The sequence below is a fragment of the Primulina eburnea genome, chromosome 5 (genome assembly GCF_022965805.1).
Source record: "Primulina eburnea isolate SZY01 chromosome 5, ASM2296580v1, whole genome shotgun sequence".
Classification (NCBI taxonomy): domain Eukaryota; kingdom Viridiplantae; phylum Streptophyta; class Magnoliopsida; order Lamiales; family Gesneriaceae; genus Primulina; species Primulina eburnea.
The window spans coordinates 20819437-20836069 of record NC_133105.1 but is presented as its reverse complement, the minus strand read 5'-3'; the positions used below and the strand labels follow the sequence as shown (position 1 = coordinate 20836069).

Sequence of the window (16633 nt, the reverse complement as noted above, 5' to 3'; positions counted from 1 at the left end):
TTCTCCACTCAGATTTCGCGTACTCATGGACAGTGTAGCTACTTCTGGTAGCCGCATTGCAAGGTGCAAGCAACCGGAGAAGACACGGCGAAGTTGGAGTGGCCGTGAAGAAGATGTCTTAATACAGTCGCTGAAAGATGTAATGACAAAGGGTTGGAAAAGCGAGAATGGTATCAAAGCTGGTTACTTGACTTTGTTGGAGAATGCAATGCAGAAAGCAATACCAGGAACAAATATACGTGGGAATCCTCACATAAATTCAAAAATACACTTATGGAAGAAAACATATAGTACTTTGGTGACGTTGTTATCCAAGAGTGGTGTCGGTTGGAATGATACTGATAACACGATCGATGCTACAGACGAGACTTGGGAATCAATTCTGAAGGTATGTACTCTAACATACTTTGAACTTAAGTTAAAAATGTGTACACAATACTCGTTCGCTTCATGTTTGATGCAGCATGACCCAAGTTTTAGAGCCATGCGGCATAAGCAATGGATGCATTTCAATGATTGGGGTGAAATTTTTGGAAACGATCGAGCTACTGGGGAGCACTCAAAGAATTTTGAGAATGCGTTACAACAAGTTCTTAAACTTGGCGAAGACAATCCAAACGAAGAGTTCATTGGCGAGACTCGTACATTTATCCCTTTCGATGGTGCTGACGATTCCATATCTGAGACGCATACGCCAACGTCTAAAACAAATGCAGGTACATCTTCGAAAAGTAAGAAAAGGAAGCACACGAGCGAACATGATGCATCAATAGTCGAAGCAATCAACAACCTCGCGCGCATAACAAAAGACACGATGTCACAATTGATCAAGGAAATTTCCGCGGAGGAAAAAATTTCTGATGTTCAAGATACAGTTTTGGATGCATTGCAGGGTCTTACAGATCTTTCAGAAGACGAACAAGTTGCTGCAGCGAAGTTGTTGTTCAACAACCATAACGACTTGGCATTGTTCAAAAGACTTGGCGAGCGTGGAAGAATTTGCTTGGTTAAGAGGTTATTGCGTGGTGAGTAGGGGTCAAAGATTTATGTTTGTGTTGGAACAATGGGTTTTGATTTTGTGATGAAGATGAACTTAGTTTTCGTAATTGTCGGTGATGGAGATGTTGTAATCTCATATTTTGTTCCTCATTGTCGAAGATGGAGATGTTGTTAGATCTTTTTTTGTGAATTGCTTCCTGTGTGCTCTATTTTGTCAAGTACAACACTGTAATTTGTAATGAATTGTATTGTATACCCTTGTGCAATTCCATATAGTTTTATGATATTCCTACTACGTTTGTCATGCTCCAAATATAAATTTTCCATTTGACATTCCCACATTGATTAATAGCTAACAACCAATTCGTAATCTTTTATTTTCTTGTGCAAAATATTATAACATACAATTCATTATCGTACGAAGACATCCTCGTTCAGTACTATAATTCCAATAACTTAAATTCAAAGTTCAACACTTCTGAGATGTGGAATTTAGAGATGTGTTGTCTGATAGGTGTCGTTTTTACGTGTTTTATTGCATTAGTTGGCATGTGTTTGCATTGTGCATACGTCTATTTCGGTCACATTTGTTTCATTTTAGAGCAAACATTGGCATGTGATCGTGTCTCACTTGGATGTGACAAATTTGTAGGAAAAATGGCCGGAAAAACGGAACTCGGGGCCAAGTGCTAAGCCAACAAGATTGAGTACAGAAAGGTTGGCGACCGAGCGGTAGTTTTCTACCGCTCGGGCGCGAGAGGTGAGTTGCTGAAGAGACGGACAGAAGATGTGGCGCTCGGGCGGTGAAATTCTACCGCCCGAGCGCGAGAAATGATCGACAAGGAATAAATTACAGAGAGTGTGGCGCTCGAGCGGTACTTTTCTACCGCCCAAGCGCCACCTAATTTTGGCAAGATTTTTTGTCCGATCTTTTACCTTATTTTGGAGAAGGGAAGATATGGAAAGGGGAGAGGCACGAATGGAGGATCATTCAGACTCCATTATTCAGCCACCACAAGCCTTGGAGAGCCGCTGGCGCTTGGATTGAAGATTTGAAGATTTCCGGGCATCGTTCATCGCGTTTTTTGTCACTTCTAGTATTTCGTATTTAGTTTTTGTCACTTGAACTTAATTTTGTTGATTTCAATCATGAATTCTAGTAGCTAACCTTTAATATTTGTTGGGATTTAAAGGGAGCCTACCCCAAATTTTAAGTTGATTTAATTTATATTCTATTGTTGTGTTATTCTTGATTATACTATTGTTTGCTTGTTTTGTTAGAGCGTAGCTAACTTTAACAACGTTTTTATATTGCGAGTGAGTTCGATAGAATAACTTGTGATAGGAACGAGTAGTATAATCCGTGGATCTACAATTTACATAGACGTATGAAATTGGATACGCGCCGATAGTCATAGTCCTTAGGGTCGAAAACTAGGGGATTTCATAAATCGAAATGCGATTACTCTTGATAAATAATTAAAGAAATTTAATTACTTCATTGAGTCGAATTAGTTTGGCATAGCTCGAGAGAGTGTGTTCTGTAGAATAGGAAATCATATCGGAAGCATATAATCAATATCGAACGAATTAATTAATTAACTAGGGGTAGGTGAAACGATATTCCCAACAAATTCATTTCTCATTGAATTTTACTCAATATTTTAGACATTAACTCTCATTCTTCACTCATAGAATTATTTAATTGCATATTTATTTGAGCATAGTAGTGTTAAAAGAATCAAATCAATTTTCGTCGCTAAATGTTCACTAACTGAAAATAACAATTGTTAAATACAGTCTTCAGTGGAACGATACTCGTACTCACGTACACTATACTATTACTTGACATCGTGCACTTGCGATAAATTTTGAGCATAAAAAACCATATTTTTATTGGGGATTTTAAGGTGCAAGTTTTGCTCGATCATTGTCCAAAAAAAACACAAGTGAACTAGCATTGAAATTAGTCATTTACAGCCAACTACATTTGCCAAAAAAAACACCTTGACATTGTTGGACAGTACCTAGTCTTTACACATACATGGACATGTAACACACACTACATATAATGTGTGCAGAAATGACAACCAAGTACACACTTCTATATACATTTAGCCAAAATCCACAGTTCATCATCATACTGTAACTTAGTCGGTGAGAACAAAATAAGGGTGGTGCCATATCTGCATAGAATTCCGTAGTAAACGTTTTTCAAGCACTTGAATCATCTAATGACAGCTCGATAACTGCAACCTTCTTCGATGTTTGGGCGTTTGTTTTGGATGGTTTTTCCTTTGACTTGCTGTTGTTTCCAAGCTTCAATTTGACATCTTGATTTGTTTCTGGAGCATGACATTCACGGACTGAAGCATGCACGGAAGCTATGTGACACAATTTCCGCTTCTTCTTACCCTTTTCGTAAACATCTCCAAGTTGATCAGCAGTTAACAACTTTGGCTGACTATCAGCTACATTCCTTGTCACTGCACGTAAATGTTTCATCATCAGAAACCAGATCAATTACAGGTACCTGGTACTTGCTGCTCACAGTTTCTTCGGAGCAATTTGGATAACGTGCAGACATTGTGCACCACATGAAGAACCCCTATACTATGTTGAGTCCCCCCGTAGTATCATACTAAGCATGCTTCCTATTTATAACAACAAGGATTTATTTACTAAATTCCTTCAACTACTTGTATTCAATAAGCTTACTGGCGTAGATATTGCAATGATGCATATCTTCAGTAGGTCAACACTTGTATTCAATAAGCTGACTGGCGTAGATATTGCAATGATGCATATTTTCAGTAGGTCAACACCTACCGAATAATAAGCAACTACTGAACCATAAATTATTACACTGCAACATGGTAACAATGAAATAAGTTTTTTAAATTATTTTCAATTCTTAATGCAGACACCCACTTCACTGTTTTTGACAACTGTACGTAAGTAAAGGATGCATGTTACCAACATAAATTGGTGAGTGTAGAAATTACGTACCAAGTAAATTAATAAGCGGAGAACAAAATTTACTGTTTACTCCACATGAAGTTAAGAAACAACCGACACTATATAATTTACAGAAAAAATTGTAACTACAGAGATATAAGATACATTTAGAATTTGAATGGTTAAGGACATTATACGCCAATTCTCATACCTGCATCAGAGAACTTTGTGTCATACAATGACTTGTGTTTCTTCGACATGTAGAGAAGAATGTGCAGTAGGCAACACTTGGACATATATGTTAGTTTGTTGTGTTGTTTCAGACAGGGCAATTGAAGACTACAAGTACCGTTCAAACAATAATTTTTAAAATACACCACATGAAGAACCCCTATACTATGTTGAGTCTCCCGTAGTATCATACTAAGCATGCTTCCTATTTATAACAACAAGGATTTATTTACTAAATTCCTCCAACTACTTGTCTTCAATAAGCTGACTGGCGTAGATATTGCAATGATGCATATCTTCAGTAGGTCAACACCTACCGAATAATAAGCAACAACTGAACCAGAAATTATTACACTGCAATATGGTAACAATGAAATAAGTTTTTTTAAATTATTTTCACTTCTTAATGTAGACACCCACTTCACTGTTTTTGACAACTGTACGTAAGTAAAGGATGCATGTTACCAACATAAATTGGTGAGTGTAGAAATTACGTACCAAGTAAATTAATAAGCGGAGAACAAAATTTACTATTTACTCCACATGAAGTTAAGAAACAACCGACACAATATAATTTACAGAAGAAATTCTAACTACAGAGATATAAGATACATTTAGAATTTGAATGGTTAAGGAAAGTATACGCCAATTCTCATACCTGCATCAGAGAACTTTGTGTCATACAATGACTTGTGTTTCTTCGACATGTAGAGAAGAATGTGCAGTAGGCAACACTTGGACATATATGTTAGTTTGTTGTGTTGTTTCAGACAGGGCAATTGAAGACTACAAGTACCGTTCAAACAATAATTTTTAAAATACGAACGAAGCTTGGTGTACAGAATTTTCTATGGAACATAATTAATTTCCAAATCCTTAAACAACTTTCCAATATCCTCGGACAACTTCTCCATTTTCATACCTACGTTGCGATTCTCACGACGTAAATCAGATAATTCCTTCACGAGATCAACTAATTTCTTACTTTCATTTGTTCTCGGAGCACTATGTTCAGCTGTAGTAGATGCGGAGCTACTGGATTCGTTTAAATCTGAGACGTCAAACGGTTCTTTCACGGTACAAATTGAAGGCTTCCTCGGCAGCTTTTCTACTTCCATAACTTTTGTAACAAGCACCAGGAAAACGATAAACTTGGGCATTGGCATCAGGCCATCTATCAAACACTCCAGTCTTCCTTCCGACGAACACGACGTGTGTTTTGGGCTGCGTTGAACAGAACATATATTATAATTTTAAAGCCAAATATGTACATAAAACTTTTTTTATTCAAGCTTACACAGTACATGGAGTTAATTAATATAACAAATATCACATTATTAGGCAAATATGCTGTTCTCAGATCATAAACTCGGACACATAAACATAATATGCAGAGAAAGGAAAAAATCACCATCGCATAGACTTTCAGACGGAGTGCATCGTTTCGTCCTGTGAACTTTTATTCGAGAGATGCTTCGACGGTGTAATTCCAGAAATCAACGGTCGGCAGACCTGAAAATGTTACTTCTCGAAGACACAAAGGAATCAAATTTAACAGAAACAACAACGAGTTAAAGACTTTCTTTGAACTTCCGCTTTTCAACAACTTGGGAACTCAAAAAAATGGAGGAACATTTTTTGGTAACCCATCACCGTCACTTACTTTGAAATTTCTTCTTCTGTTGTACATCGGATGTGAGATCTAAGAAATGCAAAAAAGCAGCAATCAGTGAGAGAGTATTTGGGAAGACTTTGGAGTGAAAAAGAGAGGAAGCGTGATATGTTTTGGGAAAGGGGTAAAGTTGGAAATGATAATATTGTACTATTATTTATCCATACGGAATCCCTAGAACCAAACAGAAACTGATTTCAAACCCTTGTACTAAATGTCTACGTACTCAAGTTTCTTATTCTTCTATTATCTTCATATTAGTAATCTCATCATACGTATCAAACGGTGCATGAGTGTGTTACTAGCTTAGGCTGGGGAAAATACTAGCATAAGGCTAGGGTTTGTATACATAGTTTATCTCTGGGACTATTTTACATTCTAATTGCAATATAATTCCATTTCTTAAACAGCGTTTGCAACATTTAGCCTCGTAATTAGCACAAATGTTCTACTCGAATTTCAATCATCCAACTTGATTTTGAATTATGCTACTTTAAAACTTCAGCTCCATATTGAAATAAGAAACAGCAGAATGCGAAATTAAACATGCTTCCTCAAAAGAAACACTTGCATACCTGCTGGCCTCTATCAATGGAAGATGATCATTGTGTGGTTTCTCTATCACATTTTGTACCTGGAAACCCACAAATTACTGCATCGTTATGATCTGCTGTATAGGTTTTCCTAGACCATCTTTCTAGGCGCATAATTAATCGGAGCTCAAAACATAGCATCCAAAAATAAGTGATGTGCTTATTAAATTATATTATTTTCTTTCACATAACATATGAAGCATAGTCATATAGATAAAATATATTTCTATTAGACCTGTTCAACTAAACATCTATCCATGGGTTTTTTCCTTCACTTGTAAACCTTAAAAAAATTCAAAACAACAAATGTACATGACTACATGGTATCACATCGAGTGGTCAAACGACTCAGCAATTGCCCAACCCGCCAACTTGACGGGTTGCTAAAACCCTAATCCAACCAAAACCGCCAAATTTTTTTAAAAAAAATTGGCAAGAAATATATAAAAAAATCAATATAAATAATATAAATCTTTCAAAATTCGATAACCATACATAAACCATTATAAATTATATAAATATTTTAAAATTTTACAAGTCATTATAAATATCCTCCACCATCGTTCACCAGCACCGAATTCCTTCTTACCCAACTTTCTCATGCCCGAAAAAAATCAACATGAAGAACAAATCTACAATCAAATATGACCTCACTTTTGATAAACTTAGAATGATATTTTAAATTTCAACCCGGCTTTGTCAAGCATCAGCCAAGCCCATGCAGAACCCAAATTTGATTTTCGGACGGCTGAGACTTGAAATTCCTGTTTTAGAGCTTACAAGAATCTAGATTTATTAAGAAAATTACGCCACATAGAATCAAGGCAAGTACATGTGTGTTTCTAATAATTATATTATCAAATTTTATAAATTCAAACTCCTTGAATTTATTCTATCCAAATTTCATAAATTCTACTTCTTGAATTTACTATATTATAAATTCAACTCCTTGAATTTATTTTCTCAAAATTTAATTATCATAAATTCAACTCCTTGAATTTACTATATTATAATATAAATTCAACTCCTTGAATTTATTCTCTCAACGAGAACAAACGATCCAGTGCTTGTGTGACCCTCAATGGTTCAGGGATACAGCTAGCCGTGGGTTCACAACTCTTTGTGATTCAGGACATAATCCTTTATTCGGGCTTACCCTAGTTAGCCCCATTCTTTTCATCAACACCTTGATCAAGAATGTCAGAACTCATTTCTGATTGCACCAATCGGATCATGGTACGAGCGTCTAGTAGCATCGCCCCATGATCCCCTAGGTATCACTGATAGTGTAACGACCCATTACAGGCCCAGTGGACCGCCCATACGGCCCACTGCCCCAATCGACCCAAGGCTATCCCGATCTTGTGACTTGGCCCGTAGGCCCAGTGGGCTTGCCAACCCTGTGGTGTCACTCACGGGCTTTCCATAGGCGTCGTATGGTACCAGGATTGTGCTAAGTAACTAGCTCAATTGGTACCAGGATTGTGCTAAGTACCTATATATCCATGTGGTCTTAGGTTCGATCCTGGGGAGGCACATACTTAAGTTCATGGGCTTAAGAGTTCTATGAGTAACCCATACGACGCCTATGGAAAGCCCGTGAGTGACACCACAGGGTGGGCAAGCCCACTGGGCCTACGGGCCAAGTCACAAGATCGGGATAGCCTTGGGTCGATTGGGGCAGTGGGCCGTATGGGCGGTCCACGGGGCCTGTAATGGGTCGTTACAGATAGTGCCTGCAAGAACCAGTCGATTATGATTAACGTACAGTACGGTTCCTTCATCTCATATATCCCGATCGAATCTGCAACCATTGGTTCATCGAGGGTTGCATATTAATTCGATAACTATGTGATAACTATAATAGTGGCATCGCGTATACTATTTGAGAACTCCTTCTCCAACGTATATCTTATACTCTGGCCAGAGATTCCATGCACTATTATTTCATCAGATCACATAGGATATCCAAACCCGCAGGTGTGCGATGAATCCCCGACTACAATGCACTGGCTCCTATATGTGTCGTAACTATACCCAACCTCGCCACCTGATGACTCTCCTGGAACCGGTAAACGAATCAAAGCACAGCTGTCCCGGGTCGTAAGGACTAATGGTGTAAAATCATAGCCACGGACTTATCCTCTCGATGAATGATAACCACATGGAAAGTCCGAGGGAGGGTTGTTCGGTATAATCATCATATGACTACCCATCTGCATGTTTGGACATCTCCATGCCCTTACCAAGAAACGCAGTACACAACATCACAGATGCTAGTCTCGAGCTCAAACGACCTTTATCCATGTTTTAGGCGGCTGAATCGACTAGGAACGAAATTAGAATATGCAGTGTTTAAAAATGAGTTTCAACATCGAATTACGATTCATTTGTATTAAAGCATAATCAATTTGTATGCATGGATATACAGATAAAGTATAACAAGATCATAAAAAGTTAAATTATATTAAAGTAAAGATTGTTTATTTCACTTGAGTCAAAAATTCTCTAGCCAACCGTTGGCTTGCAGGGCATCTACTCTAACAATCTCCCACTTGCCCTAGAGCCAACTACCCTTAACTTTAATCTCATTGCTTCGCGATGCTTCTGAAACAATGGTCCTGTCAAGGGCTATATAAGTGAATCAGCAACATTATCTGTAGAGTGGACTCTTTCAACTGATATGTCTCCTCTTCCACTATCTCTCGTATGATGTGGAACTTCCTCAGGACATGTTTGGATCGCTGATGAGACCTTGGTTCCTTTGCTTGCTCAATGGCACCAGTGTTGTCCCAGTACAACGGGACTGAATCAACTCCATTAGGAATAACGCCCAACTCTTGGACAAAATTTCTCATCCAAACTACCTCTTTGGCTGCATCAGATGCAACAATGTATTCAGCTTCAGTGGGGAAATCCTCAACAGTGTCTTGCTTGGAACCTTTCCAAGAGACAGCCGCACCATATAGCATGAATACAAAATCAGAGTTCAATTTTGAATCATCTACGTCACATTGGAAGCTATAATCCGTGTAGCCTTCCAATTTCAATTCTCCACCCCCATAGACAATGAACAAGTTCTTAGTCCTTCTCAAATACTTAAGAATGTCTTTCACGGCCTTCCAATGCATTGGACCAGGGTTCGCTTGATATCTGCTTGTAACACTCAAAGCGTAAAGCAACATCAGGACGAGTCGATATCATACCATACATAATACTACCAATAGCTGACGCATATGGACTACGAGTCATCATCTTTATCTCTTCATCAGTTTTGGTAAACATAGCTTTATATAGAGTAATACCATGACATATTAGTAAGTATCCTCTCTTGGACTCTTCCATAGAGAATCGTTTTATGATGGTATCGATATAGGTGGCTTGGGTGAGTCCGAGCATCCTCTTTGATCTATCTCTATAGATTTGTATTCCCAATACGTAGGATGCTTCACTCATGTCTTTCATGGAGAATTTACTGGCTAACCATACTTTAGTTGATTGCAGTAATCCTACATCATTCCCAATGAGCAGGATATCATCAACATAAAGTACTAGGAATGTCACTACACTCCCACTAGCTTTCTTGTACACACATGGTTCCTCAGGATTATTAGCAAAACAAAAATCTTTGATAGTGCTATCAAATATGAGGTTCCAACTCCTTGACTCCTGCTTGAGACCATATATTGATCTCTGAAGTTTGTATACCTTATGCTCACTTCCTACTGATGTGTATCCCTCAGGTTGAGACATATAAATTGAAAGGGGATCGGTTACGGTGACCGGAAGCGCAACAGAAGTTAAAAATTTTGATTTTTTATGCAAAATTTCGGTCACCTCATTTTGTGCAACAAATACAATAAAAACACATAATGTCATACATAGTGTGTTTTAGAAATTTTTACCTATCAACCTCTTGAGGTTGATGATGGCTCCAACTTTGTTGTTAAACAACAAAGCTCTTGTATGGCAAGAAAGATCTACAAGCTCTCCAACCTCCAAAATTAGGCCCACCACTTGCAAGGTAAATCCCCTCAAATTTTGCACTAGAAAAATGTGAGGATTTTTCAAAGAGAAGTGTGTATTTTCTTCAACAATTGAAGAACACAATGAGAGAAAATTTTTGAGAGAATGCCCCTAAGATTTCGGCCAAGATGAGAGACAAGAATGAGGAGTGAAGTCTTGTCTTGGTTGTGGGAAAAGTTGGGAGAAAAAGTTGCATGCCTTTGCAATATTTTAATAAAAAGTATTCACAACCCTTCACCTCCCATGCATGCTTTGCATGTTGGCTTGTAACAATTAACAAGGGCCCATGGACTTTTATTTAAATTGTCTCAAACCCATTTGAGCCCAATTAGACTTTACTTGATTTTACTCAAGCCCACTAGTTAAATAATTATTTCCAATTGGGCTCTACAAGGCCCAATGATATTTAATTAATCCAACACTTGAATTAATTTAATTATTTGGACTCTACTAGGCCCACTAGTGTTTAATTAATTCAACACTTGAATTAATTTAATTTAGTCCATAATAATGTTTATGAAAATCACAATTTTCAAATACATTATTCACTTGGCCAAATTTTAATTTAGGAACACTTCCATAAATTAAAATTTATATTTCTCTCATAGAAGTCATACTTCTATTTTTCATTACGCTTATAAACTCATTTATAAGCCGTTCAACACATTGAACTATTTTACTTCTCATCGGGATTTAGAAAGCAAGTACTTGTGTGGCTCTCAAGGGTTCATTGATACAACTAGCCGTGGGTTCACATCTCCGTGTGATTCGGACTAAACATGTCCTTATTCGAGCATACCCCAATTGCTCCATTCTTACTTATCAACTCCTTGATAATAACAACGTCAGAACTCAAGTCTGATAGTACCCAACCAATCATGTTAAACGCCTAGCAGCATCGCTTACATGATTCCCTAGGTATCAAATGTTAGTGCCTGCAAGAACCATTCAATTATGGTTAGCGTACAGTACGGTCCCTTCAACTCATATATCCCGATCGATTTGACAACCATTGGTTTATCGAGAGTTGTCAATGAATCGATACTATGTGTCATGTCGTAGTTGCATCGATGGTGTAATCTATGAAACCCCTTTCATAATTACCACCATACTCTGATCAGAGATTTCAACCTACATACACATGATAACACATAGGATATCCATACCCGTAGGTAAGCGGTGAATCCCCGACTACAATGCATCGACTCCTATATGTTTCGACAGAACACCCAACCTTGCCACCTGATGACCCCATGAGAGTCGGTAAACAAGTCAAAGTGTAATTCTACCACATAGAGTCTCAATGTTGTCCCGGGTCATAAGGACTAATGGTGTACAACCATAAACTAGGACTTTTCCACTCGATAAGTGAGAACCACTTGGAAAGTTCTTTATGGAGGGTTGTTCAGTGCACTCTACAAGGAGCACCTATCTGCATGTTCGGACATCACAATGTCCCCTACCAATGAAACATGGTACTCACATCGCAGATACTAGTCTCGAACTCTAGCGGCCTATATCCTTCTTAGCGGCGGCTGAATCGACTAGGAACTGTTTAGAATATATAGTATTCCAAATATGAGTTTCATGATATTCATCATATGAGCATCTCATATTCTTTCTACTATTTGTATATCCAAGGTCTTTATCTATGCAACTAGCATGGGTATACAGATAAAGATTTGCCAAAATAATAATTTCAAATATTATTAAAATAAAGATTACTTATACATAGAATTTCATTGTGAACACTCGGCCAACACTTGGCTCGACGGGCACCTACTCTAACATAAATTTCCTTTTTGATGTCTCCATTGAGGAATGCAGTCTTTACATTCATTTGCCATATCTCATAGTCATACCATGATGCTATGGCTAGTAGTATTCTAATGGACTTAAACATAGCAACTGGTGAAAAAAGTTTCCTCATAGTCAACTCCTTGCCTTTGAGTATAATCTTTTGCAACTAGCCTTGCTTTGAAGGTCACTACCTTCCTAGGGGTGTCAAAATGCGACACGACCCGTCAACCCGACACGACCCAACACGAAAAAAATCAGGTTCGGGTTGGGGATTTTCGGGTTCGGGTTGGGTTCGGGTTGGGTGGCTTCGGGTTAGTGCCATGTTAGGCGGGTTTCGGGTTGGGTCGCGGGTTGACCCGCGAACTTTTTTTTTTGAAAATATTACCTATATTTTTATATATTGTATGTTTGAACAAAATTTATTGTATATTTATATTATAAATTTTCATCATTTAATATTATTTTGCATATTTTTATTTTTTTAACATTTTTTATTTGATTTAGTAAATATATTTTTAATTTTTTACGTTTAAACTTTCAAATTTAAATCGAAAATTTTGTTATTATGTGTTTAAATTAAAATATTATTATTATTTTTATTTTTTTGAATTTTTTTTATTAAATTTTTTAAAAAATTAAAAAAATTCGGGTTAGGCGGGTTAGACGGGTTGAGTCGGGTTATACGGGTTCGTGTTCGGGTTGGGGGTTTTCGGGTTGCTTCGGGTTCGGGTTGGGTTCGGGTTGAAAAAAAATAAAAAAAATTTCGCGGGTTGACCCGAAACCCGACCCAACCCACCCGATTGACACCCCTATACCTTCCCATTCGCCCCAAGCTTTCTTTTGTAGATCCATTTGCACCCTATAGGAAAGATTCTCTCAGGTTGATCCACCATTTCTGACTGCATGGCTTCAAGCCATTTGGTTGAATCAGTATCAGATATTGCTTCTTAGCAATTCATTGGATCACATCCAACACAATGCTCATCGTGGCTTTGTTCATGAAGAAGCATATGTCTTGCAGATGGTCTAATAACCCTATCAGACCTCCTAGGAGCTTGTACTTCAACTACTGGTTTTTGAGAAATGGGTTAAACTTCTACAGTTGAGGGAGTATCTTGAATTTCTTCAAGTTCTATCATCTTGCTTTTTCTATCTAATTGAAATTCCTTTTCCAAAAAGGTGGCATTTCTTAAACAAACACTTTTGCTTCATTGGGACGATAGAAATAATATCCAACAGAATTATTTGGATATCCTACAAAGTAGCACAAAGTGGATCTACTATCCAATTTGTCTCCCACTGTATGCTTCACGCAAGCAGGACTGTGAAGGCCCGAAAATCCTTACTTGAAAATTTGCGGAAAATTAAAAATTTTCTTTTTAAATAATTAAAATGCCTCATTCACAACTAAACAGATAAACAAAGTTTGATATTCAAAATGGCAGCGGAAGTAAATATTTGTTTGCAGAAATAACAAGTTGAAAATATTCAACAACGGATAAAAATGTTTGCATAAAATGGTAAGTGCTGAAAATGAGGTCCTCGGGTGTCACTACTGCCCACGCAAGCTGGCTCACTGGTCCCCGCCCTCGGCCCCCTGCTCATCAGTACCTACAACAATCAAGTCTAATGAGTCTAAAGACTCAACATGCATATATCGTAGATAACAAGTAAATACAATAATAAAATTTTCATGAAAGTAAAATCTCATGTCATGAGGCATATTGAAAATAACTTGTACTGAGCAATTATAATACGTGCATAGCCGAACTGAAAATCATAGTAAAAATGTTTGCTCCTTGGAGCCATGTACTGAAATAATATGAAATAATTTTATGTTGAGATTATGGTCTACGCAAGTGGCCTCTGCACTGAACTGAACTGTCCGATCACTGGCGACCGGGTGGTACCAAACTGAACTGAACTGTCCGATCACTGGCGACCGGGTGGTACCAAACTGAACTGACCGGTAACTTGCTACCGGTAAAATAATGCTCCCATGATAGTGAATTGACCACAAACAATATCGCATAAATCTCAAAAATAGGTATTTTCTATTTTTATGCACGTAATATAATTAAATGACTGAATTAAATATCCTGTACTAATTTTACTGAATGGATTGGATCGCTCCCAGGCTCGCTGCAACCTAAATATGCCATGAAAAATATGCAATAGCTTTTACTAGACAAAACTATGCAACTAAGTTCGGAAATGCGACAATTACGTCTAACGACTTCGTATTTAATCATGACTCCGAACCAACCCGAACCAACACTGAACCATCATATAGTCATGATTAAAATACGCTAAAAATGATGAATTAATGCTACTAAAATTGTGAGGGTCGAAATCTAGGTGAATGGAGGCCAAAACATGAAACGCTCTTTCGAGAGTCAATTTGGCACATCGCACCGTAAATTCTTGTACGACCTCAAAAATGATCCGAATGACAAACGGTCAAACACATTACCTTCCAAACTCAATGGTGCACTGTCCGGTCCAAGGCCATAGGCTAAAAGCCAACCGAGAACTCGAACGAGCCACCGAACCGACGCAGCAAGCTGATGTACATAATTTCCAGCAGCTGCGCTTGTGTTGCTTGTGTCGTTTGCGAGGCTAACGGCCATTGGGGCTTGAACCACCGACCAAAACCTCTTACCAACATCCCAAGGAATGATTTGAACTATGGCTATGGGCTTTAGACCAGCCATAATTCGAAATGTTCCAGCAACAATCGAAAGGATTCACCCGAGAGCACCTTTGCGCGCGTGAGGGGTGTTTGCTTCGCTTGTCGTCTCGACTCGCTCCAGTGGCCATTTGATTGCCCATGGCACGACCTAGAATTCATGGGGCATGGTGTGAACCGTGGCTAAGGGCTTTAGGCCAACCAAGATCCACACCATTCCACCATACTCGAACCAACACATGCTGTCAAAATCAAAGGGGCCAAGAATGGGAGGGGCTGTTCTAGCGTTTGATTTAAAAACCGATGCACCCTGGACCAAGCCACCAAAAGGGCAACTTAGTCACGTCTTAGACATGCTAGGGAAGTGATCTAACCATGGCTATAGGCCCCTGGGGCATCCATGATCCGATCCATTCCCTCATGACAGCGAACTGAATTTTTCGACACACTTGGGCAGAAATGGGGGTTGCTGTCAATTTTCGTTTCCAGCGGGTGATGGGCTTGAATGAATGGACCATTATGATCCTAACATGTCCTAGTACATGTCTAGATGCAGCATTGGGAGCCTTGAGTCAAACCATCCACCTGAAACCACAAAACAAGAGGGAGTCGTGAACTGCACAAGAAAACCGAAATCTTCATGTGATGTTTTCTGAAAATTCTTTGATGTATTTCGGTTCATACATGAAATGATGATCATAAAACATAAAAATAATGATAGTATGATTTGATTGAAGAGTCAAGGAAGAATATATGCATGCCTGGTTTCGTTTTGAAAGAAAACGAAAGAACGAGATGATACGGCGCGGAGGAGGTGGAGTGCTTTCTTTTCTACCTTTCTTCTTACTCGACTTTTTCTCTCCTATCACCCCTCTGAATTCTCACGATTATGACACTGAAAATGGCTCTTGTTTTCGGTGATAGAGAGGAGAAATAGTGCTTAGGGGGGTGAGGGAGATGGGTGCACAATATATGGAACAAATCAAGACCAAGTCCACTTCTTTTTTTTTTTTTGGATTTTGAATATTTTGATAGGATCGGTTGTCGTAACAAGAGTGTTTAGAAGGGGGGGTTGAATAAAAACTTACACTTAAAATTGTTCTTTAACAATATTTGATTTCAGTTTAGTGACAAACTAAATCTTGGAATCTTGTTGGTCAATAACAATCAGTTAAACTAGAGTAGTTGCGGAAAGTAACTGATTGAAAGATAGAATACGAAACTGAAAGAAATATGCAAGAGTTGTTTCTGGATGTTCGGAGAATTTAATTACTCCTACGTCACCCCTTCTATCACAAGGATAGAATATTCACTAAAAGACTTTGATCAAGTACAACACTTGTACAGACCCACTTCAGTTTGGACTTACAACTGCCAAAACTGAAACTCTTAGTTATACACAATATTCTCAATGCGTAACTGATATTAGCACAATTGAATCTAACAACTTTTCGAGAGTGCTAATAAGCTCAGATTGTAGCCTTGATTGCTACGAGTAATTCAAATGAAAGTGAGCTGAGATTTTGACAGAGTAATAGCAAGCTTAAGATTGAGTGATCGTCTTTTTTTTTTCTACTGTTCTTCAGTCATATTTATACTTCTCTTTCAACGGTAACTTTGATATGCATTTGAATTCTAGTATCCGTTGATTGCCACTTCATCATT

General features: G+C 38.1%; 1 protein-coding gene and 1 pseudogene across 1 annotated transcript; one reads left to right on the top strand and one right to left on the bottom strand.

The window, feature by feature from the left end:
* Nucleotides 1-16633, bottom strand: part of LOC140833085 (uncharacterized) — a 137095-nt pseudogene that overhangs the window by 19808 nt on the left and 100654 nt on the right.
* LOC140831833 (uncharacterized) lies at nt 9-1033 on the top strand. The gene is made up of 2 exons (XM_073195559.1): nt 9-388; nt 464-1033. Exons 1-2 carry the CDS (start codon nt 26-28, stop codon nt 1031-1033), a joined length of 933 nt encoding a protein of 310 aa, XP_073051660.1. The 5' UTR covers nt 9-25.

What these genes read in the sequence shown, in the direction of transcription:
- LOC140831833 (XM_073195559.1), top strand. Translation starts at nt 26, where the DNA reads ATGGACAGTGTAGCTACTTCTGGTAGCCGCATTGCAAGGTGCAAGCAA. An exon ending in CTTGGGAATCAATTCTGAAG is followed by an intron (nt 389 to 463) that starts GTATGTACTCTA and finishes TGTTTGATGCAG; the next exon opens with CATGACCCAAGTTTTAGAGC.